General features: G+C 59.7%; 1 protein-coding gene across 7 annotated transcripts in view; it reads right to left on the reverse strand.

Annotated features, from left to right (window-relative positions):
* Positions 1-24909, reverse strand: part of TOM1L2 (target of myb1 like 2 membrane trafficking protein) — an 83880-nt gene that overhangs the window by 19027 nt on the left and 39944 nt on the right. For 4 of the 7 annotated variants that reach the window (XM_057535722.1, XM_057535721.1, XM_057535720.1 and 1 more), the window contains exons 2-7: positions 19672-19756; positions 13647-13725; positions 10904-11053; positions 6979-7113; positions 5657-5791; positions 3895-4011 (exon numbers count right to left, since the gene is read on the reverse strand). In XM_057535722.1, coding sequence (XP_057391705.1) covers positions 3895-4011; positions 5657-5791; positions 6979-7113; positions 10904-11053; positions 13647-13725; positions 19672-19756 — 701 coding nt within the window. The remainder of the gene's footprint in view (positions 1-3894; positions 4012-5656; positions 5792-6978; positions 7114-10903; positions 11054-13646; positions 13726-19671; positions 19757-24909) is intronic. The other 3 variants (XM_057535725.1, XM_057535724.1, XM_057535723.1) reach the window with 1 other exon arrangement.

Below are 24909 nucleotides of genomic sequence, written 5' to 3' on the forward strand. Positions count from 1 at the left end.
CGTGTGCTCTACGCCTGGGTTGGCACCCAGGGACCCCCCACGGAGCTTCGCCTAAACACGGCCCGGATCAGGGGTGTCCAGGGGTCTCTGCAGAGAGGAGGTTTCACCTTCTCCTTGTTTCAACATTTTAAGTTACTGTCTTAAAAAAATTAAACAGGAAGAAACGAGAAGAGATTGCACGGGAGAGGAGGACCAGAGCATGAAGATCTGTGCCACCACAGACACCCGCTGGCTGCCTGCGGGCCCTCCACGCAGTCACCAGCAGGCAGACCCTACCTGCCTCCAAACCACCCGGACAGGCACCTTCTTCCGGTCCTGAGCCACGGACAGCCAGAGCCTGCCCGGCTTGCCCTTCCCGCCTGGCAACAGCTGGGACAGGAACTTCCTAAACGCAGACGGTCTCAGTCTGGCCTCTGGGGTCTGGTTCTCAACAGAGGGGAGGGCGGCTGGTCACTGCTCTTGGTGCAAAAGCCCTCCATCCACCAGAAGACTTTGTAAAATGTCCTTTTTCTAATTCGTCCCAATGCCTGTATCTTTTCTTCAAGGGACATTCTCCTCCCCACCTTGCAAAACAATCTTTTAATCATCTTTCTGGGTCTCCTCTGAACCCTCTCCAAGTTCTAAGGAGCAGGGAGTAAGGCCCTGAAGATCTGCTTTCTACAGCTGCAAAGGAGACAGGAGGGAGACAGAGTCTTTGTTGAAGAAAAAGGGGGAATAATGAAGCTGAACACATAGAATAAACTAGATTTCTCTATAGAAAATGGTCCTGGCCCTCCTGGTTTTTGTTGAAATGAGAGGCAAGAAGCGAGAGGGGCTAAACCATCTGCTACTTGAAGACACAATGTGGGATGGGCCTCCTTCGTCAGCCGAGGGATGGCCGTGAAGGACGCCCATCCTGGGCGTCACTGGATTAATCACGTGTTATCACTAACTGCAGACAGAGCTGGAGAGGCTGATCTGGGGGCGGCGGGGGCACGGCCGCCGGCATCGGGAGCTTTAAAGATTCCCAAGGCCGGACTCCCAGGTGCAGCCAAGGGCATAAGCTCCAGCAGACAGAGATGCAGAGCCTCAGGACAGGGAAGACGCGGCTGGACAGCCCGTGAGGGAGGGAGACGGAGGCTGCAGGTTCCCCAGCGCTGCCCCCTGCTCAGAACCACCGGGACACCCGAGGGAGGGCGGTCGACAGCCTGCAAGCACGGAAGGACCTGCTACGCGAGGGAGGAACTTGTGTCTGCTCCAGCGGGTGGAGCAGACAGACCGGGGCTGCAGGCACGGTGTGGATGGGCTTCCATCAGCCGCTTCCCAACCGTCCCACGGGGAGAGATTACTCCAGGCTCCGAGTCACCCGGCTCATCAGCGGCCAGGCCCAGAGGTGAAGCCAGGGAACCCTAAGCCGCGGCTATTCCTGCCCTGTCGTGCTGCTTCCCAAAGCCTATCCAGGTCATGTGTTTGGAGGCGGCCTGTTGCTGAGGATGTTCAGAAACAAGGCGGCACCAGGGATCAGCACAGGGTGGGGCTGGACAAGCCGCCTCCCAGGTCTCTCCCAGCCCAGAGAGGGAAGCTGCTGTGCTCCCTCTGGGGCCCCGCCCCCCCTCGCCCCCCCTGCCCGAGTTCCTGCCACTCTGAGGGCCGGGCCGCGGGTGAGGCCACACCTGCAAGTCCTGTGCGAAGCACAGGAAGCCATCCGGACGCAGCCGGCCAGGATGCTGGTCGGCCGCAGCGGCGCGCCACCCCCCCGCCGACACCTCCCGTTTCCCGCTTCCCATTTCCTCCCAGCAGTTCACACTCAAATCCGCAGCAGCATCTGTGGGCGTGAACACTTGGGCTGGTGACAAATGCATTTATTTCCACTTTGAGCTCTGGGTAGCTTCTGCTCTGAGCATTCTGGCCACCCTCCAGCTCGAGTGAGGGGTCCCAGGGCACAGTCTGATCCCATCCCTTTCCAAGCAGACCGTGGCGCTTTCCCACGTGCGGCCCCGACCCCTGGGAGACCCTGCCCGGCTGGCTCGAGGAGCGAGGCCAGCGGCCAGGACAGCCGTGTCTGCTCACAGACCTGACGGCTCCCGAGTCTCTCGTGCCGAAAGGACAGCCTCCCACTGGCACCCAGAACCATTCTCTCTGTTTGACGTATAAGATAGCAGCGAGGTCGGTAGGCTTGGAGTTGGAACCAGACAGAGGGAAAGGGAAACGTCACGGGAAGCAACCTATTTTTGAAAACTGTGAGCTGACGCCAGGAGATCAGGTTCTGTTTGTCTTGGCTGATGGGCTTGTTTGAACACACACGCACACGCAGAGGTGTGTGCTGTCTGGTTGGCCCTGGCTGTCCGCAGGGCTGGCTTTGTTCTGCTACGCCTGCTACCAGGAACTCAGCTCTGTCCACTGCAAACCCCTGTCAGCAAGAATTCTGGTGCTGACACAGCACAAAGCTGCCTCAAGAGGCCCCTCAGTTCCTGCACTGTTTCTGGACTCATCTCAGATTCCTGCGCCTTGGGTAACGCCTGGAAGAACCCCGCAGACCGTGGATGGAGGCCGACGCGGCACTGATGGCGCGCCTGGAGCTGGGCTGCTGCGGGCACTGGTTGCTCGGCGTCCAGAGCAGCCGGAGGGCCCGGGCCCAGGTAGGTAGGCTGCCCGCTGTGAGCTCCTCCAGAGCGGGAACCACAGCCCACACCCTGGGCAGGTCCCCCCCACCCACACCCTCACCCCCTTAGGGGCCGGAAGGGGGCACGGCAAGCAGCTGCTTGGGACCAGGCCACCTGGGAAGCAGGCCCTCCTGGAGGACAGCAGCCAGTGTGGCCCTCAGGGGACCAAGACCAGCCGCCCCGAGGGGCAGGTGTGGGAGGTGCTCCCCGCTGGCCCTCACATTTCACGGCGTCCTCTCCACCCTCCGGGAGGTGCTGCTTCCGCGGGCGGGGCCGCTGCCACTTCCCACCGATGCCAGAGTCTCTGAGATGGTGTCAGGAGAGCTGGGCGCCAGCTCTGGGCCTGGCGGACCTGGGGCAGGAACCCTGCAGGCCAGCTCTGCTCCTGGACCCTTTTCCGCCTGGCTCCCAGACCTGCAGGTGGCCGGTGAGCCACAGAGCCTCCGGAGCCAGGACGTGGGCCACCCTGGCCGGGGACCCTCAGCTTCACCCCAGAAGTCTCAGAAGCGGCTCCCACGAGCAGGGACAGCTAGCGGTCCCTGCATGTTTGTGACGTCATGTTGGGTGAACAAAGCGACACATAAAATCATACACCTGGAGCTTCGCTGGTGGTGCAGTGGTTGAGAATCTGCCTGCCAATGCAGGGGACACGGGTTCGAGCCCTGGTCGGGGAAGATCCCACATGCCGCGGAGCAACTAGGCCCGTGAGCCACAACTACTGAGCCTGCGCGTCTGGAGCCTGTGCTCTGCAACAAGAGAGGCCGCGATGGTGAGAGGCCCGCGCACCGCGATGAAGAGTGGCCCCCGCTTGCCACAACTAGAGAAAGCCCTCGCACAGAAACGAAGACCCAACACAGCCATAAATAAATAAATTAATTAATTAATTTTTAAAAAAATCATACACCTGATATCATCTCAACCCCATCTGAAATACACATGGAAAAAATGTCTGAAAGAAAATACATCAGAACACCGACAGTGCTTATCTGCGGACGCTGGGGTTAAAGAAAACTATTTTCTTCTTTGCACTTCTTTTTTCTTTCAATGGACATGTATTTTGCAACTGGCATTTTACAATGAGGAAAAAACTTTTTTAAGGAGGATAAAGAAGAGAGCACCTGGGACTGGCCTCTGACCACCTCCGGGACGCATGGGCTGGATGCGGGCCTCCTCGGACTCAGTCCCTCTAGAGGACGGGCCCCGAACCCCATCCCGCCCCCCCGCCATGTGTCCCTGGCCCGGAGGCCCTCACCTGCAGCAGCTCCAGATCGGACGAGTCCTCCTGCCCAGGGACCATCTCCGTTAGCATCTCGGACATGACCTTTGTGTTTCCCCGAACGACGTCCAGTTCGCTCCGCAGCCTGGCAATCTGTGGGGGCCGGGGGAGGCGTGGGGACGGGGTCAGTGAGCCTGCACCAGGTGGACGCGGCCCGGCTCCGTCTGCGTCTGCGCACAGGGGGCGCCGGCAGCTGGCAGCTGGGAGCCCTGGGATGCGGGGGCAGTGCTGGGTCGGAGCGCGGGGAAGTGAGCCTCTCAGGCCCCGTTTCTGCTCCTTCACGTGGTGGAGAGCGTGGCCCCCAAGGTCCCTGCGGGTCTGGGGTCCTTGACTAGGAACCTCACAGTTGCAGGCTCTGGCCCGGAATCGAGGCTCCAAGCACAGCGGCCCCTGAGCCGTGCCTCCCCCACCCGCTCCCCTTCCAGGGGTGCCTGTCCCAACTGCCAGCCCCACAGGGCTCCCCAGAGCCAGGACCCGGCTGCCTCTCCCGCAGCAGGGACAGCTCTCTGAGCCTGTGTCCTCACCTGTGCAAAGGTGACCTCACAGGCCAGCCGTGGCCATCCAGGGGCACAGCCCGCACTGCCTAGTCGGGTCTGCCTTCCCTCTTCACCGCATTCGGCCCCCTCTCGTCCTGCCCGTGTCCCCTCGCCCATCCCAGACCCTCCTTCCGACCGCTCCCGAGCTCCCCCGGCGCAGACGGCCAATCAGGGGAGGGTCTCGGTGGCCGTCCAACTGCAAACGCATCCGCCTTCCCTCTTCCCAGGGCCGCCTGGGAGGCCTGGTGCCGGCTGTGGCGGGGGCCCAGGAGGGGCAGAGCTAGTTTCAGCTGCCGCCTCCACCTCCTCCCCACTCCGGGGGTCCCAGGGGCCTTCATGCCGCTGCCCAGCCGGCCCATGACGCCCGGCGGGCAGGAGAGAAGGACCGCCGCCCGGTCTACTGACAGGAGAGCGAGGTTAAGCGAGCCGGCTGCGGCCTCACCGGGAGCGGCGGGCTGAGCCCAGGCCTGTCCGATCCCAGCCCCCCACCTGCCTGGCCGCCCCCTCCTCGGGGCCCCCAGAGCGGAAACGAGCACACACTCTGCTAACCGGACACAATCGCTTGAGCCCGCTGTTTACATGAGGTTCCATAACAATGACACTGTCACAAATAATAAATGACAATTTAAAAAACAGAAACAGTGGATAGATTTTCTTTCAAGTCTGACCAATACTCACTTTTTAACTAATGGAAATTCTATAGATTCATCTAAAGACTCGTCTCCAGACTCCTCCAAAAGAATCCAGGTTGGCATTAAGGCAGCATTAGCTCCCCAGGAAATAACTCGGGGAGACTGGGCGTTGCTCGGGACACAGCAGGACTTGGTCCTTCCTGCAGGCTCCGCCCTGGCCCAGGCTGCCTTCTCGCAGGATAAGTCTAAACCTCTCTGAGGGACACCCGAGGCCCTTCACAACTCCGCTCGCTCTGGTCCTGGGCTTTTGGCCTCACCTCCCGCTGTGATTCTCGCCAGCCCCGCCCCCGCGCCGCCCCATCCTCCAAACCGCCCACCTGCTGTGCCCCGAGCCCCCCACCTCCCACCTCGAGTGACCACCGCCCTCGACAGCACGCCCTCAGGAGGGCCGGGCACTTGCACCCGTGTCGCCGACACCCTTCACAGGGCCCATCTGGGGAGGTCTCCTCTGTCTCCTGGGAGACCGAGGGCAGCGGCCGGTGCGCCTGTGGCCCCAAAGCGTGCACGTACCTGCTCTGAATTGGCCGTGATGGGGCCCGCAGCGCTCAGAGCCGGGGCCTGCGGCGCGGAGGAGGAACCGCTGCTCGTCCTCGGCTGCGACTGGGATCTGGGCATGGTGGTGGCTGGGTCCACCTCCGGGACGCTCTGCACGGCAACGACAAAGCCTTCTGTCCGCCTGGGCCGCCTGGGCAGTGGCCTGGCACTGCCCCCGCCACCCCCCCCACCTCTCCTCCCTCCATGAACCTCACAGACACCGAGGTGGGCCAGAGAGGCAGCCCCCAGCACAGCCTGTGAGGGCTCTGGCCACCCTCCCACCGTCAGGACCACCTCGGGATCGGAGGGGAGGGCCTGCTAGTAAGTTTTCTAACCAGGAACCCCCGTTTGGCACCAGAAGGTTACGTTTTGGCCTTTACAAGTGGACTAATATAAAGAGTAATGATGCAATTTACTGAACGTTCTTCGTAACTACAGGAACCAGCACACTGCTCTGCGTCACAATTCGGAGAATAAAACAGGCTTGTTTACTCCACGAAGTGTAGCAAGTGGCTTGGAGGGATCACGTGAGAGAAACGCTAGGAAAGCCCAAGTCCTCGTGCTTCCCTCTGGGCCCCTCGTGGCCCCTTGAACGTGAGCTGTGCCCAGGCGGGAGGCCTGCACGGCACTGTCCCTCAGAGATGGACAAACGAGGCCGTGGCAGAGGGAGCTGGGGTGGGCGCCTCTCCCAGATCCTGAGCCTCCGGCTCTCCCGGGGCAGGACAGGGCCTGGCTGCCCCCGAAGAGGAAGGGCGGCGTTGCCTGGGCACCTTCCCTCCTGAAGCCGCCAGCATGTGGGAGCGCCCTCAGCGGGCCCTCCTGGGGCTTTGCATCCCAAGGCTGGCGGGAGTCGAGGGTGACCACTCACAGCCCAAAGTAAATTTTAGATCCATTTGACTTGTCCCGTTGAAAAACCCAGGAGCAGGGACCCCGCCAGCCCCTCGGCGTTGCTGATGTGGAGGTGGGGCTGCTCGGGCCGCCCTGGGGAGATGCAGTCCCCACACCAGACGCCTGGGCTCGGGAGAGCAGGTGCCGGGACCCTCCCAGGACGGCTCCACCCTAGCGGCCATCTCCATGACAGCGTCCGCACTGTTCCTTTGTCACCTTCTCCCACAGTCGGGGTGAAAACTGGGGGGGGGGGGTCCCTGAGCCACCAGCCACCAGCTGTCTCTCTCCCGCACCCGCTCGTTATCAACAAGAAACGCCCTGGAGCCCTAAGGAGGCTGAAGATGAGCTGAATAATTCAGAGGCTGTCTCTGCAACAGGCCCTCGGGGACGCGCCGGCCGCCGAGGCTCACCCGCTGGGGTGTGTGTATCGGGGACAGCGCGTCCAGGTCGGCCATGGGGAACTCCATGCCCTTCCTCTTCAGCTCCTCGTACACGTGCACGACGCCCGTGAGGTCAGGGCTGCTCCGGAAGGCGTCGGCCCACGCCTGGAGGGGAGGAGGGGGCCTGTTAGGGGCGCCGGGGCGCTCAGGGCTGCCGCCCAGCCACGCTGCTCCTTCCTGCCAGCGCCACCAGGCTGAGCACGAACGAGAGCAAAGCACAGAACTCAGCCCAGCGTGGGGCACAGCCTAGAGCGGAGACGGAGCAACCGCACCGAAGCATGGGGCTGAGCCCTGGAGATGTGCCCGGCAACGTGCGGCTGGAGAGGCCGCGCCCGCAGGACGCGTGGGGACAGCGGCGTGGCCCCCACGCTCCGCGCATGAAGGTCCAGGCTGAGCCTAGTAGGTCAGGGAGCCGGGGTCCACACTGCCCGGCCGCCCATCTGACGGGCGAGGTGACTGCGGCCAGGGCAGGAGCACCTGCGCTACTCACAGCGTCGGCAGACAGGCGCCGTGTGGGACAGTCCGCTGGGAAGCTCGGCCACTAGGGTCCGTTATGTAAGACACAACACGGGGAGGAAGGAACACATGTTTCAATAGGCTGCCGCTCGTCTCTGATTCAAGGAACAGTCAAAATTTATTTTTAAATTCTGTTCTTTGGAAGTTTTAGAAGGTATCAAAACAAGAAGTGCCTCCAAAGGGGCACAGAGAAGGGGCCCAGAGGAGGAGGAAAGCCGTCCTGTCGGCAGCTCTGTCGCTGTCTCAGGGCCCAGCTGCTTCCCCCCATCTCTGACCAAGAGAGCAGTTTCCAAAAAGCCTCGTTCAGTTCGGCCGCTGCATCTCACTGACCACAAACACTGCCGTGAGCCTGGCCTCCCGGGGCCCGCTCATCCAACCTGCACGTGCAGGGACTTGTCCCCGCATCAGGACAGCCCCTCGTGGTCACACTTCCTCCCGGACGCTGGTGGGGGGCGCGTTTCACAGCCCGCGGGGAGGCGGGGAGAAGCAGGCGCGGCAGTCAGCTCCTCCTGGAGCCGCCTCCGGCCTTCGTTGCTGCGGGAGGACAACAGCTCCAGGGGAGACCTTTTAACTTATGCCGCCTTCCACCCCCACCAGGTCTGACATAAGAAGACCACGACTGTGCTCTCCAGTCGGCGGACACTTCTTGGGCACCTGCCCAGCAGCCATCAGCAGGCCCCGTGGACGGCCCCGCAGGGGGTTCGCACCAGCTGACCAGTCAGGTCTCCTGCTCCAGGAGCCTGGCCCGGGGCCCTCGGAGGGCTGGGCTGCTCTTTGGGTAGATGTGGGCCCTGGGTCGCACCCACATGCCAGCCCGGACCAGGGAGCAGGGAGAGCCTGCCTGCGGGGACGGCGCGGACACTCAGGAGAAGGTCTGTCCCCTCCCTGGCCGTCACCCCGGGGTTCTGCGGAGCCTGCCTTGTCATGACCGGCACTGCTCTTCGCCTAGGCAGCTGGGGTTGGCATCTGCTATTTAACCAACCAAGCAGTCCTGGCTAACCGCCCCCGTCCTGCGCGGGGCCCCTGTGCAGTCTGGGTGCGGGGCTGCTGGCAGAGTCTGTGTCCACGGCAGTGCTCTCTCCTGACCACGCCCCTGACGCCGGCACCTTGGGGGGAAGCACAGGGCGGGAGATGCCGTGTGCCTCGGGCACCTTCCGGGCCGGTGCCCACACCTGTGCCCCCCACCCGCCGAGTCTCCCGGGGGCACAGAGGAGGCAGTCAGACAGCATTTGTCAAGTCAGAGCGAACGTGGCCTCACCGATGCGAAGCTTCCTGCTGCAGGGACAGGGGAGGATGGCCACGCAGGCGGCCAGCGGACTGAGGTGATGGTGACAGCGCAGGAGCCCCTCTAGACGGCTGGCCCCGTTGAGAATCACGACCCTGCCCCGGGGGCTGCGGCCTCGGGAGGTCTGCTTCCCCACGAGAAGCCAGGGAGCGGCAGGGCGGGTGCTGTCAGAGCAGAGGGCCTGTCCTGGGAGCTTCGGGTCAGCATCACAGCGCCCGCCTCTGCCCTACGCCCTGCCCCGCCCGCCCGTGCCCACATGTCAGGGGTTGGAAGGCCAAGAAGGCATTCCGATCTCCTTTCCCCTGGATCGCACACCAAAGAAAGGGCTAAAACCTTATGCACACATGAGCCATTTGCTCCAGACCCCTCAAGTTTCGACCAAGTTTTAAATCATCCAATTTCAGTGGGTTCCGTTCCCTGGACAAAAGGAGGCTGCTGTCCCGTCCTGCTCGTGCTCCTGGGCTTCTCACTCACAGGGACAGGGTCTCGGGAGCTGCCCATCCACAGAGTCTGCTGCAAGCCCGGCCACCGGCTCCCTGCCACCTCCTGAGAACACGGCCCCCCCGGCCCCTCCCACCCCCCGCCATCAGCTCCCCTCTTCAGTGGAAAGAGAATTTTTAGACTCTACTGAGTGCGGGAGGCAGGGATGAGGTCCCTCCACCAGAACCATGTCCTTTCTGTCCCGGAACAACCCCAGGGAGGGGCTGAGGGTGGCGCAGAGCGGGGGGGTGTCCCACAAAGGGGACGTCACGGGAGGCCCGCCCTCTGGATGGGCCCCCTCCTCCCGGGCCACCGGGAGCCCTGTCCCTTCCAGAAGGGCCTGCTGCATCTGGCACGCTGGCCTCCTGAAGGGTAGGGCCCCTCGAGCACACGAGCCCGAGGGGGTGTCTTTCCGAGCGGCCCGGGGAGGTGGGGCGGCAGGAGGGCAGCCAGAGGACGCGGCTGCCTGGCTGAATGGAGGGATTAGGGGTGGAGGGGAGGGGGGAGGGACAGGCATCCTGACTTCACAGCGGCCCAGACGGCGGCAAACGTGCACTGGAAACGCCAGCTCTGTGGGCCACCCTGGGACCACGGATGCCTGGGGTCAGCCTTCTAGGAAGGCGTCAGAGGGACGGTGGGTGGGGAGCGAGGGGGCCGTGCAAACTCCAGCACCTGTGTCCCCACAGGCACGGGAGACTTCAAAAAGCTGCAGCCCTTGCCCGCCCAGGGGATCATCAGACCGTAACTTTTCATTTTAAAAGCCTATTCAACATGGAAATAACATCACCTTCTTTCCAAGACGGGTTTAAAAAGGCCGACGGGACGCAAAACCTCTGTGCACCCGTCAGACAGGCTATGAGGAAGATGACGGCGAGGACGTGGGACACTAGGACACCTGCTGCTGGCGGGGGGGGGGGGCCGCTGGCGGGGGGGCCACGTGGGAACAGCCTGGAGGCGGCTCCTCCAGCCCCAGCCGAGCCTTCGGAGGAGGTGGCCCCGGCCGACACCCTGACTGCACCCTCCCGAGAACCGCCCAGCTAAGCTGTTCTGAACCCCTGGTCCACAGAAATGAGGAGGTAATAAACGTCTGTTGCTCTAAGCTGCTAAGTTTGGGGTAATTTGTTACAGGACAGTGAATAACGAACACGTCCCAAAGTGTCACCTGTGCTCTCGATGCTCCAGGCCTTTGCACACACTGCTCTCTACCTGCCACGCCCCTTGCACTCTGACCTTTCCACCCAGCTTATCACCCCTCAGGGTTCAACAGAATTGTCACGTCCTCAGTGAATCCTGAACACCATCCCCACGACCCCAGAGTTGGCCCCACCCTGTGGCACGTGGCCCCGGCACGTGGCTCTGTTAGGCTCCAGGCCTGTCCCCCATAGGCAGCCGAGGGCCAGGCACCCGGACACAGCCAGCGACGGCCAGGAGAGCCACCGCTGAGGGTGTCATCTCAGCGGGATGAGGGTAAAAAACAAGTGTTTCTCAACAAACATTTAAACCCAGAAGCACCCATTCTTTCCTCCAAATGATGGGGAAGCGTGAGGACTTGCTAATGGGAGGCCCCGCCTTCCTCTCTCCCCACGGACCAGCGGAGGGGAGCCGCCGACCCACCTGGATGAGAGCCAGCACCTTGTCCTGCACAATGGTTGGGGGGTTGCTCTTGGGAGAGATGATTTTGACCAGGACGCCGTCGATGAAATCCCGGTTGGCCACGAGGACGTGGAAGCGGTGGCCACAGTTCTTCACGCACGTCTCCAGCACCTGATGCGGGCGGGATGGAAACAGAGGTCACCTCCAGGGGCCAAGGAGACGCTGCCCCCTCTCCCCACTGCCGACCATCCTGCCGACGGGCTCCTCCAGAGGCAATCCGGCAGGACACAGGTGGCCCCTTGCTGGCTGGGGTCTCTGGGCCTGCACAGCAGTCGGGCGGCACTGGATCCACACGAGAAGGGTACTGGGGTCTCAGCGGGGTCAAAACGACCAAGCATCCCTGGAAACGAGCCTCTGGGTTGGTGGCGACAGCCGGTGGACGCAGGCCCTCCCGGGCGGAGGCCACTGGAGCAGCCTGCACTGCTGGTGAGTTACTGGACCTGGTCGTGAGGAGAGGAATGCCCCACATGGCCGCACAACCCTGCTTCCACAACTGAGACCGGCAGTGACCCGGGTCTCCCACCCCCACATGCGGTTTGTGGCCTTGGCCACATTCGAATCAACTCTGCCCCTCCTTCCTCGTCCGGAAAAATAAGTTACACAGGCCTCGGCCACTAGAAAAGCACAGCGCTTGTGGGTTCTGACCAATGGCCAGCGCGGGCTTGAATCTCAGGTCCGCTTTCAGGGCCAGTCTGTCTGAGCTCAGCTTCCCCGCCTGCAAAGTGGGCGCGAGTGCCCCGCTGCAGGGCTGCAGTTAGGGTGAGCATGTCTGAAGCGCAGACCTGCCTGGCGGGCCAGTGCAGGAGGACGTGTCACGGGGTTACTGTCCTGGACCCCCACCACACGAGCGAGGGGCCTTGAGCTCACAGCACCCACTGGAGGGTCCCTCCAGCCTCGCAGGCAGCTCTCCGGACCCCGTAGCTCCCTGGAAACCCCCTGACCACCTGGACGATGAGCTGGCCCTTCCCACGCCGGCACCCAGGCCACAGCTGGCTGGTGGGGGCTGCCTCCACGGAAGGATGTCACCAGCATCAGGGGACACTGCTGGCCGCCTTGTTAGTCCTCATTCGCCTAAACTAACTGACCACTGGTGACCCCAGGCAGCCACTCCTCGGGGCTAGGGTCAGACAACGGGGCTTTCCCTGGACAAAGCTCGGGCACAGAGAAAGTTCCTAACAGTGATGTTAGGACGCGACTGCATGGCTGACCCAGGGGAGACCCTTTCACGTCGTACGTAATTTCACTCCATCCTCACAACTCATTCACCCTTTTTAAGTGGAGGCTGTTATCCCCTTTTTTTTTCAGAGTTAAAAGGCTTAGAAGGTGAAGAAAGTGGTGTAGGTACAAATTGCTGGTCAGGCCAGAAGCAGGACGGGACCCCCTGCAGCCTCCTCTAAGCCTCCGCCCGCCCTGAGGCGCAGGGCCACCCTCCTCCAAGATCAGTGAGTGCCTCAGACGACAGGCAACCTCTGCCATGCTCTCGTTCCCTCATTCGGTCCTTAAAATGCCCTGGACAGAGGCAGTGGGGCCGCCTGGCAGAGCAGGAGCTGTGGAAGAGCCCCCCGGCTGGCAAGCCCGCTGCAGGCTGCTCTGCCAAAAAGGCAAATCTGTCGCTGTGGGTTGTTGGGCCTGAAGCACGGTGGGAATTTTCCTCAATGCAGCTAAGGCCCGCGGAGTAGGCAAACGGCGCCTCCAAGCAATCAGAACCACACTAATGCTTGAGCAGGAAGCCCCAGACCTCTGACCAACTCCCCTTGGTGGGGGCAGATACGAAGTTAAAAGGCCCTCAGGAAGCGGGAGGACTGTGATGGATGAACAGGGTTAGTTCAAGGACAAGACAGAGAAGCCACGAGAGTAGACGTGAGCCCGGGCAGTGTGTGCCAGGCTGGGCCTCCAGCGGACGAAAAATGGGTCTGCACCTTTCACAAATCTCCCAAAGGCATCACAGGATTTGCAGCAAAGGCCTGACCACATGAAAATAAATAAATACTTAGGAATAAATCTAACCAAGGAGGTGACCTGTTACAGTTTCTATTAGAGGAGCGTGTCGTGGCCTGGTTTTTGCCACATTTGAAAAAATGTTAGATTTCAAGACAGAAATAACACCTGAAGTTGTCCCTTTTAATTTTCTGACATCTGAAAGATGGGCAAAAATCTGGTCTGTCCCTTCCTGAAAGGAGTCACTTGCTGACTTTCCCTAGACCCTCTGCGGCGATGTTCAGTTTTTATCCCATGATCCAGTCAGCACCTCACTAGCTGTGAAGTCTGGGCAAACCTCTGGGCCTCTCCGAGCCTGTTTCTGCATCCGTAAAAGCGGATGAGGAAACCTATTTGGGAAGGTTTCTGGAAGCATTTGAGTTAACATCTGAAGAGCTAGCCTAGTCTCGGGCAGGTGCTCGGTGGAAGTCGGCACTTTTACAAGGAGGAGGCTGAGCCCTAGAGAAGCAGCTGGCCTCAGTGCCTCACCGCAGGCTGCTAGCCACCGGGGACCCACGCCCAGGCCTGTGGCTTCTCTGCTCTGGGCTTCTGCACCGGACAACACTGCCCGTGCCGCGTCCCTGCTGGCTCAACCGTCTCAGAGGGTGGGAACACTGGGGCGGCAGCAGGAGGCACAGCTACCCTTAGCAGCGCTCACTCCAGGCTGTCCCCCAGCTGCGGCTCCCGGACGCTCTCCCGCCCCGGGGGAGGGCAGGGGGGCACTCACCGTCAGCGCCAGCATCACCTCTCGGTAGTTCCGGTTCCCATTGAGCCGCTTCTTCAGGGCTCGAATGGCATCCTTTGGCCTGGAGAATAGACATATGCAGATGCTGCCAATCCCACCGGGGCCCCAGCCTACAGACTCAGGGCCACTCGTGCCAACTAGCATGTACACGAGGTTACTTGCTACCACCTGTTTGTAAATGTGAAAGACTGGAAACAAACGAAATGTCCATCAGTGTGAATCAGGTTGAATTGAATTGTGTTTATCCATACAACGGAGTACTATGCAGCTGCACAGAAAAATAAAGACACTCTTAACGCACCAAAGATACAGACTAGCGTCGTCTGCAGAGCAGGGCAGAGGGGACGCAGCCATGTGAGTTACAAGAGGACAAGGAATGCCCAGCGCACACATCTTTGCCAGGAGGGGACCCTGGAGGGAGCCGCCCCGGGGAGGGCGCCAGGGCTGAGGAGGAGGGGCTGTTCCCCAGGTCGCAGGCTGCAGCCCTCTTGAATTCCACATCACGTGCGAGTATGATTTACCCAGAACAATAACCAGCCTGCCGCTGGTGGGTTCACTGGAGGGAACCCGCCAGAGAAACACAGGCGAGAACGGCCAGGTCCCTGTGCAGACCTGGATGTCCAGGTTCTAGGCTCTGCGGAACTCCTTTTTCCCTGAGAAAACTGAAGTCAGTCTGCTCAAAACCCTGGGAGTTGTGTGTTTTAGGTACCAGATCTGAGCCTGCTTCTGGGGGCCCTGTAGGCAGAGCTGCAGGGGCCTCCAGCTGACAACAGCTCCGTCACGCCAGCTGTCTGCTCCCAGTACACACGCCTCCTGAAACCACAGCCACGCTGGGAGGCAGGTCTCCAGCCAGCCCCTGAGGGCATCTCCTAGGCGCAGTGCCCGTGTCTAAGGGTCCCCAGGCGCCCATGGCCCGCTCTGGGGAACCCCACCCTCTGCTATCACAAGTGGGCTCCTGCCGCCCACCCATCAGCAGGCCAGCATAATCTGGGTCTTTCCTAAAGTGAAGGTTCATAAATTGGGGCCTCCTATTCCGACAGTTTGGAAATACAATCTATTTACCAGGACTTCCCTGGTGGCACAGTGGTTAAGAATCCGCCTGCCAGTGCAGGGGACACGGGTTCGAGCCCTGGTCCGGGAAGATCCCACATGCCGTGGAGCAACTAAGCCCGTGCGCCACAACTACTGAGCCTGCGCTCTAGAGCCCGTGCTTCACAACAAGAGAAGTCACCGTAATGAGAAGCCCGCGCACTGCAAAGAAGAGTAGCCCCCGCCTGCCGCGACTAGAGAAAACCTGCGAGCAGAAACAAAGACAAAAAAAAATCCTCTCAAGAAGTACGTGAGGGAGCTGGGGAAGGAGAGGGGAGCAGCTCTGCCAATCAGCCCAATTTCAACAGAAACACACAGAAGCAAGGCGAGGCTTCTAGAAGGAATAAACAGGCCCGAGTCACCTGAAGCATGGCTTCCCCGCGGGACTTCTCGGCTCCCTGGGGAGGGGTCCCTGCCAGGTGTGTTTGCAGTGTGGCTGCAGTTCCCAAACGGGGGTGCTGATTTCTGCAAACACGGGACTTGACAGGCTCTCGGCTTCGAGGACTTTGTGGCCTGGGGCTGGTGAAGGTCAGCAGCCGCCGGCCAGGAGCGGGGACTGATTTCCTCTGTCTCAAAGGCCCCGCCGAGCATGCTCTATCCCTCCTCTTGAACTCCACGGGGCACTACATGGGAAGAGCCTCCCAGGGCTCTGCTCACTCGTGACTCGCGGAGCTCCTGGGTTGGGGCGGCATGTGGTGGCGGGAAATCAGAGAGGCCGCAGGCTCCCGCGTTAGAGAGAAAGTGAAAATCCACCGAAAATCCATCGGGGAAGTGCTGCTTGAGAGGCACTGGGGAGCACCAAAGCGAGTATTTCTCTCTCTCCCCGGGGAAGCAGCCTTGGAGACAGAATCAAAGTCCTGTCAGAGGAACCGCACAGCAGCCGATCAGACGCAGAGCAGGAAACTGGGAGAGGAGAGTGGGCTGCTGGAGCCCAGCAGAGCAGGAAAGGGCCCCAAGCAGGGGGAGAGGTCGGGGCCGCGGGAGCTGGACCCCAGACCCAGAAGAGACCTTCTCTCTGGTCATCCTGAGCCCACCTTGTCCTTCGGTTCCAGAACTGCCACCTCTGAGCTGCTTCCCACTTACCCCCCAGGGGGGCGCTGCTGCGCCCCGCCCACCCTGGACACCTCCTCTCCTCCCGGCCGCCCCCTCCCAGCTGTTCCCTTGCTCCGCTGCATTTACCCGGGGCTACCCCAGTTTAGAGGCTGGGGCACAAAGAGTCCATGAGCTGGCAAAGGTCCAAGATGGTCATGAAAACGACCAGGTCAGGGGATCCTCGCCAGAGCTGCACGTCAGAACTGCCTGACGGGCATTTACCAAATCCACGTGCCTGCTGCACCTAACTAGGCGGGGCTGGGTGAGGCCGGTAAACAGGGTCTAAAACGTCCTGGGGAGGCTGTCTAGCCAGGGCACTCCTGCCTGGTGACCAAGGGTCCAGGGCGCGAGGGGCAGCCATGCAAGGCCCCGGGCCGGAGGCGACCCCAGCCTGGGCGTTGGGGCGGGCCCAGGGAGGGGCCTGCAGGACAGCTCACCGAATCGGCGCCCAGCAGGACCGTCTCCCAGAGGCGGGCTCCGAATAAATAAAGGAAGCGCAGACAGAGCTCCGTGCTGGAGCCTTAGCCCCTCCTCGTTAAAAGGGTCTGGCCCTGCCCTGTCGGGCTGGAGGGCGCTGCCTGAGCTGGGGTGGGCCGGGCACAGGGCGGGGCAGCGAAGCCACGAGCGAGCCACTGCCGGGGCCCACTTTATACCCGAGCGGACCGAGACGGGAGGGGAACCCACCCAGGATCACCCAGGCCCCTGGCCCCTCTCTCCTGCCCTGCCATCCACCCACCTTGCCCGCTGACCCCTGGGCGGCTGCTGGACCCCACCTGGATGCCCCTCCCCAGCAGCCTGGCACTGGCCTCCCTCGTGCAGCCCGTGTCGCCCTGGGTCACGACCCCCTTCGTCCTCAGGCCGTGAGTCCCCAGGGACTTTGCCCACTTAGTCTCTTACCTCGCGAATGTGTCCAGGTGGTGGGGACGTGGCCGTAAGGAAGACAGATGCCTGCCTCAGGGAGCTCGGGGCCCGGGGCTTTGGGGGCGAGGCAGACACTCCCTCCCACACACATCAAAACACGCGAGTTTGAGCTGTGATGAGCCCAAGTACAATACGGGCTGTGAGGGGATCACACAAGGGGGGCTTATCCGCGGGGCGTCGGGACAGGGAGAGGCCGACAGCAGAGGCCAGGACCCTCCCTCGACAAGGCAGGGGGAGGGGCTGGGCTCCAGCCCCCACGGGACAAGGACGCTCCGTTGCGACACGTGTGCACGTCCCGCGCTTCCTGGGGACCCGCAAGCTGGGCATGAGAGTGGGAGGTTCACGGAACCAAAAGACCAGCGGGGCCAGAGAGACGCCAGAAGGTCCATGGGTGAGGGAGGAGCTTGGTGTGGCAGACGGAGGGGCAGGCGACATGGGCAAAGGGAGCTGGAGCGCCCAGCCCGGCGGGTGACCCGGAGGAAAGCTCAGCCGGCCGGCCTGAGCCACCTTCCAGCCTCTGGTTCAGACGCCTCCACCGCCGCACTTCCCACTTCCTCCCCTCTGCACCCATGGCCTCGGCCACCCGTCCAGCACCCCCCTCGGCCTCCAGAGGCCGCGCCCCACCCGTGGGCTCAATAAACGTGGACAGCTGGACCCACGAGCGTCTGAGGGGCCGGGGGCGGGGCGGGCAGGAAGGAGCCCGGGGGCTGCGGGGTTAAAATGCCTTCTCCCCAACACATCCCGTCTCCTGCCAGGACCGAGCTGGTCGCCCACAGCTCCCCTCCCAGAGGGCTCCCAACCTGCTGCCCCCAGGGCGGCCAAGCCCTCCACCCCTCCCGCCAGCGTCGCCTCTGAAGGGCTTAAACCTTAGCTGAACCTCTGACCCGGCCTGCTGGGCCTTGGGTTGCAGCTGCCCCGAACCTTGGATTATCTATCCTGTCTCTCCTCTCAGGTCCACAGTGCAAATTCCACCGGCTCCGCCTTCAGAAATGCTCAGACTCTCATGGCTTCTCACCCCCTCTACTGCCACCCCGGTCGAAGCTGCCATCGCTTCACACCAGGGTGATCGTGACAGCCCCAGCCCGGCCGTCCTGGGCACGGCAGCCAGCGTGGTCCCTAAAATGAACCTCAGGGACTTCCCTGGTGGTCCAGTGGCTAAGACTCTATGCTCCCAATGCAGGGGACCCAGGTTCAATCCCTGGTCAGGGAACTAGATCCTGCATGCCGCAACTAAGAGTCCACATGCTGCAGCTAAAGATCCCGAGTGCTGCAATTAAGACCTGGCGGAGGGCTTCCCTGGTGGCGCAGTGGGTGAGAATCTGCCTGCCAATGCAGGGGACACGGGTTCGAGCCCTGGTCTGGGAAGATCCCACATGCCGTGGAGCAACTAGGCCCGTGAGCCACAATTACTGAGCCCGTGCGTCTGGAGCCTGTGCTCCGCAGCGGGAGGGGCCGCGATAGTGAGAGGCCCGCGCACCGCGATGAAGAGTGGCCCCCGCTTGCCACAACTAGAGAAAGCCCTTGCACAGAAACGAAGACCCAACACAGCCATAAAAAATAAATAAATAAATAAATAAATTAAAAAAAAAAAAAAAAAAAAGACCTGGCGGAGCCAGATAAATCAAAAAAAAAAAAAACTATAAATAAAAAATAAAATGGGGACTTCCCTAGTGGTCCAGTGGTAAAGAATCTGCCCTACAATGCAGGGGACAAGGGTTCGATCTCTGGTCAGGGAGCTAAGATCCCACATGCCGCGGGGCAACTAAGCCCGCCGCCTCAACTAGAGCCCACACCACAACCACAGGAGAGAAAACGCACGCATCACAACTAGAGAGAAGCCCACGCACCACAAGGAAACATCCTGCATGCCTCAATTGAGACTTGATGCAGCCAAAAATAAATTAAATAAATAAATAAATCATAAATAAATCTTTAAAAATAAATAAATAAGATGAACCTCAGACCAAGTGGAAGCCAGGGTCCCTGCCTGGATCCCGGCCCCCCGGCCCCGCTGCTGTCCCTCAAACACGACAGACCCCCTCTGTCCTGGGACCGTGCGCTGGGAAGCCCTTCCCTGGCCTGGGCCTCACACCTCCGCCCCTCGAGCCACCTGGGCCAGGCCCTCCTGGGTGACCTGTTCACAAGCACTCACCCCCAGCTCTTCCTCCCCAGCCGTGTCACCAGCTGAGCAGGGTGAGTGGTAACTGTCCTGCTCATGGTGCAGGGGAGGGACTCCGTCTGTCTCGTCCCTGCTGTGCCCTCAGTACTCGCTCTGGGACCCGGCATGAGGTGGTCACTCAGGACATGTTTGTTGAATGAAGGCAGGGCCAACCGTCAGTGGCTGGTCCCCAGCCTCCACGTGGCAAGGCCAGTAAGGGCAGCACCAAGGCCAGGGCTGCCCAGGTCTGGAGATGGTTTAAGAGGGTGTGGCTACCGTAAATTCCATTTTTATGGTGTGGACAGAGGGCCACACACCGACTAATTTGGAAGCAGTACACATGGAATGTACCTGTGATGCAGAAGAGGACGTAAATACAGCAGCAAGAACAGGCCCAGCAGCGCAGGGGTTGGGGGGCCTGGGCCTCCCAAGCCTTCCCCGCGCCCCGCCTCCCACTACACACCCCGGGGGCCTCTCCCTCCTGGGGCTCCAGCCAGTCCCCAGGGCTGCGGAGGGCGGGAGGAGGTGGGGATCGGGCTGCAGGGGACCCAGAAGCCGAGCAACGTCATTCCCCTTGTGATTGAAAGAGGCGGTCACTGCTCTGACTCTGAGCGGGCGGGCGGGCAGGCAGTGGACGGAGGGGTGAGGGAATGAGGAGCACCACTTGTCAGATGTCAGGGCAACAGGCTGGACACAGACCGACTCGAGTGGCCCGCCACCCGCCTGCCCCGGGCGGGGGACACGCACCCTTCCTCCGTCTCGTTGATGATGTCGCAGATCTCCATGTTCAACGTCCAGTCCTCGCTCTGTAGGGAGCCGTCTGTAGCCTTTTCTGCAAATTCAGAAAGAAAACTGGCTTACACTTCTCCTGCAATAAGGACCCTGGCAGGAAAGAGGAGGGACCCGGACCCACCCCACTCTCCCACCAAGCAGACGGGCTGAGCCGACAGCAGCTCTGGGTGCTGCTCCCACGAGAATACCTGGGAGGGGGGCCGAGGGCTGACTCCTAACGCTGCCCTTCGTTCACCAAACTCCCATGAGCTAGAACTCTTACAAGAAAACGCAGGGGAAAGGCTTCATGACATCGGGTGTGGCAATGATTTCACTCATGGATGTGACACCAAAAGCACAGGCAACAGAAAAAAAAATAGATAAACTGGACTGCACAAAAATTTAAAACTTTCTGTGCATTAAAGGACACAATCAACAGATAAAAACGGAGTAACCTACGGAATGTTAGAAAATATTTGCGAATCTGAGGAGGAGTTAGTATCCTTTAGAATAAATAAAGAAGACCTGAACAGACATTTCTCCAAAAAAGATATACAAATGGCCAAAAAGTCCATGAAAAAAGAAGTGTTAAATATCACTAGTCATTAGGGAAATGCAAATCAAAACAACAATGAGATACCACCTCACACCCACTAGGATGGGTGCTATCAAAAAACACAGAAGGGGCTTCCCTGGTGGCGCAGTGGTTGAGAATCTGCCTGCTAATGCGGGGGACACGGGTTCGAGCCCTGGTCCAGGAAGATCCCACATGCCGCGGAGCGGCTGGGCCCGTGAGCCACAGCTGCTGAGCCTGCGCGTCTGGAGCCTGTGCCCCGCGGCGGGAGGGGCCGCGATGGTGAGAGGCCCGCGCACCGCGATGAAGAGCGGTCCCCGCACCGCGATGAAGAGTGGCCCCCACTTGCCGTAACCGGAGAAAGCCCTCGCACGAACCGAGGACCCAACACAGCCAAAAATAAATAAATAAATAAATAAATAAAGTAGCTATAAAAATTAAAAAAAAAAAAAGAATATGTCATTACTGTTTAAAAAAAAAAAAAAAAAAAAAAAAAAAAACACAGAAAACAGGGACTCCCCTGGTGGTCCAATGGGTAAGACTCTGCGCTCCCAATGCAGGGGGCCCAGGTTCGATCCCTGGTGGGGGAACTAGATCCCACATGCGTGACACAACTAAGAAGCCCACATGCCGCAAGTAAAAGATCCCTCGTGCCACAACGAAGATCCAGTGCAGCCATAAAAAAAAAAATATATATATATATATATATATTTTTTTTTTTAAAAAACCAGAAAATAACAAGTGCTGGAGAGGATGTGGAGAAACTGCTTGTGCACTGTTGGTGGGAATGGAAAATGATATAGCCCTTATAAGAAATATGGCAGGTCCTCAAATTATCAAAAAGAGAACTACCATATGATCCAGAAATTCCACTTTTGGGTATACACCCAAAAGAGTTGAAAGTAGGATCTCAAAGAGATATTTTCACACTCATGTTCACAGCAGCATTATTCACAACAGCCAGGAAGCAACCCAGGTGTCCAGCCACAGATGATGGATAAACAAAATGTGGTAGGTTCACAAAATGGAATATTATTCAGCCTTAAAAAGGAAGGAAATTCTGACACCTGCTCCAACATGAATAGAACCTCAAGGATATTATGCTGAGTGAAATAAGCCAGACACAAGAAGATAAATACTGTATGATTCCACTTATTTGAGCTTCCTAAAGTAGTCAAATTCATAGAGAGAAAGTAGAATGGTGGGTGCCAGAGGCTGGAGGAAGGAGGTGGTGAGTTGCTGTTGAATGGGGACAGAGCTTCAGTTTTGCAAGACGAAAAAGCTCTAGAGAGTGGTTGCACGACAGTGTGAATGTATTTAACACTTAAAAATGGTGAAGATGGCCAATTTCGTTATGTGTGTTTTAACACAATTAAAAATTAAAAAAGGGGCTTCCCTGGTGGTGCAGTGGTTGAGAATCTGCCTGCCAATGCAGGGGACACGGGTTCGAGCCCTGGTCTGGGAAGATCCCACATGCCACGGAGCAGCTGGGCCCGTGAGCCACAACTACTGAGCCTGCGCGTCTGGAGCCTGTGCCCCGCGACGGGAGGGGCTGCGATAGTGAAAGGCCCGCGCACCGCGATGAAGAGCGGCCCCCGCACTGCGATGAAGAGTGGCCCCCACTTGCCGCAACTAGAGAAAGCCCTCACACGAAAACTGAGACCCAACACAGTCATAAATAAATAAATAAAATAAATAAAGTATTAAAAAAAAAAAAAAATTAAAAAAAAAAAATCCCCCTAAGGTAGGCATGATTGTCTCCCACATTTAGAAAGGAAGTGAGGCTCAGAGGTGGGGTCCTTGGCCGGGATCACATAGCTGAGCTGGTGGCACTGACATCCGGTCTCAGGTCTGTCTGTCTGTCTCTAACGCCTAGGCATTTGCTGATATGGCCTCAGCAGTTAGCACAGGCGAGTTTGGACCCAACGTTGGGATCTTAGCTGAATTCCAAGCCTGCCCCATCCTAACTGCACAATTCTCGAGAGGGAGACCATCACCACCCTTTCAACAAAAGCTTCAAACAACCCGCACTTCCACTGACGCTCCATAAAAACCCCACGACCTCTGTACGTGTTGGTAGTGGCCTTGTTTTACTGGAGGCAGCTGCGGAGAAGGGACGCTCGTTATGTACACAACACCCTGGAACTCACACGCCCAAACGAAGGCTGTCCTTACAAGCGGTGAGCACACACTCCAAACAGCTGCTGCTCCAAACATCCGTGCGACAGCCTTCAGTCTGCGTGGGAAAAGCCTCACTGCTTTAATTTTTACCAAAAAGGCTATATCCCCAACCTTTTCACCCCCTTTATTCGTCACCCTGGGCACCCAAAGACTCCCTACCCGCGAAGGAGCGAACCCGCCCCCAAGCGGTGAGAGTCGCCCCTGAGGAGCCCGTCCGTGCGGTGGGCTGGGCGGGGGATGGGGCCTCAACCACCAGAGCCCACGGTGCTGCCTGGCAGGAGCATTTGATGGGGGAGAGCGGGGGCAGGCACGCAGGAGGAACGGCCAAAGCACCGTCCAGTCTAGAGAAGGGAAGACCGAGGGCGGAGGCTGCTCAAGGCAAGGGCAGCACGAGGCAGCGTCGGGACGACCCTTGCCCCCCGCTCCGCTCTCTGAAGGGCCTTCCCCTTCAAGGTGTCCACGCCCAGAGGAGGGGACCCCCCCCCGGGGTCACACAGCAGGGCTGTCTGCGGCCACAAACCCAGCGGCCTCTTAATAAAGCTGCCCTGCCTGCAACCCTTCGGAGCCAGCGAAGGGACAGGCCAGCTGGCCAAGGGGCCGCCCTCCGCCGGTGGTCTGTCTGGTCACAGCATGGGCCGCGGCACAGACTCGGGAAGAGAGAGCGGCAGTGGCACCGTGGCGGGGCCACGGGGACACTGTCTTGGAGGCTTAACAGAGGAAACGTTCAATCAATGAACCTCACATCCAAGTTCGGGGTAGCAGCAGAGTCCATGAACCTGCCCCTCCTCCTCCCTCCTCCACCAGCACCGGGAAGGGGGTCAAAGGCATGAGAACCCATCCTCGGGGTCAGCGCTTTCTATTCAATTACCGGGGTTCTGAGTTTTCAAGCTAAAAGATAGATACTCCTTTTGATTATAAAGAACCAACCCCCAAAAATGCTTCTTTCTTTTCATTTTGCTGGAAATGCCACAGAAATACAGCTGTGGGTATTTGGCTTGGCTGAGACAGATGAAGGAGGTACGGCTGACAAAGGAGCTCAAATCAGTTCTCGCTTTCCTCTCCTCATAAAAGAATTCCCCCCAGCAACAGAACTGAGTTGGATGTGATTGCCCTGCAGCCGTGGCCACTACCACGGACTCCCTCCCTCCGTCCTGTCCCCAGGCCAGAGGATGCAAAGTTCAGGCTCATTTCTTTTATCACGTAAATTGTCAAAACAGAAGATAAATCCTGGCGCAACAGCAGAAACACAATGCTCCAGGGGGCAAGGGCCAAGTCGTTCCCGCCAGCTAGCCCTTGGGATGGAGAAAGATCAAAGCACCAGTGACCCGGGCTGCAAAGGGCTGACCTTTTAGAGGTCCCCGGTGATATGCTAATGACCAGGGGCTGAGCAGGCCCGGGCAGGGCAGGGCAGGGCTGGACAGGGCTGGGCTGAGCCGGGGCAGACACAGCTCCCATTAAACCTTCAGCGTAAAGGAGTTATGTCATCCTGACGCTGTTGCCATGGCATTTTCTCCATTCAGAAAAGGCCGCCTCCTGCCTGGTGTGGGCTGGGGGCCAGGGTGCCTGAAGGTCAACCCTGGGACTTCCCTAGCAGTCCAGTGGTTAAGTCTCCACGCTTCCACTGCAGGGGGCACGGGTTTGACACCTGGTCGGGGGCCGCTCGACCCTGCCAGCCATGACAGTGCCCTCTCCCAGCACGGCTTTTCTCCAGCAGCCCACCCCTCACACCTCCCACGCAGTGGGAAATCGCAGGCGGTCCTGCTGCAAGGAGCCTCCAGACCCAGTGGCTTGGTTTCTTGGCTGCGGACGTCCACACTCTGACGTGAAATGGAGCAACTTCAGAAGCAGCCAGCACCAGAAGGCAGAAGAGGGCTGGATTAGCATTTTTGCATTCAGCAACATCCTTTTGGTGAGAACGGAGGAAAAAACAGCCAAATTTTCTACCTCCCCAACAATCAAGAGTGTGAGAAGGAGACCAGAGGTGCCGGCGCAAAGAAACAGCGCTCCGGGTTGCTTCGTGCCCGGTGTGGAGAAAGGAGGAAAGGGGGTCTGGGTGGGCAGGAAGCTCATCTGATGATACGCACCAGTGACGGAAGCAGCCTTCTGGATTCCGGATTGCTACATGCTAGTGGGGCAGGTGGGCACAGGCCAGCCAGGGGGAATGCTACATGCTAGTGGGGCAGGTGGGCACAGGCCAGCCAGGGGGATTGCTACATGCTAGTGGGGCAGGTGGGCACAGGCCAGCCAGGGGGAATGCTACATGCTAGTGGGGCAGGTGGGCACAGGCCAGCCAGGGGGAATGCTACATGCTAGTGGGGCAGGTGGGCACAGGCCAGCCAGGGGGAATGCTACATGCTAGTGGGGCAGGTGGGCACAGGCCAGCCAGGGGGAAAGAAAAATCAACCCCAACACTGTACTCAGAGCCACGGCGGCCTCTTCCTCCAGATTCCTAACCTGCT

The sequence above is a fragment of the Balaenoptera acutorostrata genome, chromosome 20 (genome assembly GCF_949987535.1).
Source record: "Balaenoptera acutorostrata chromosome 20, mBalAcu1.1, whole genome shotgun sequence".
In the NCBI taxonomy this organism is placed as follows: domain Eukaryota; kingdom Metazoa; phylum Chordata; class Mammalia; order Artiodactyla; family Balaenopteridae; genus Balaenoptera; species Balaenoptera acutorostrata.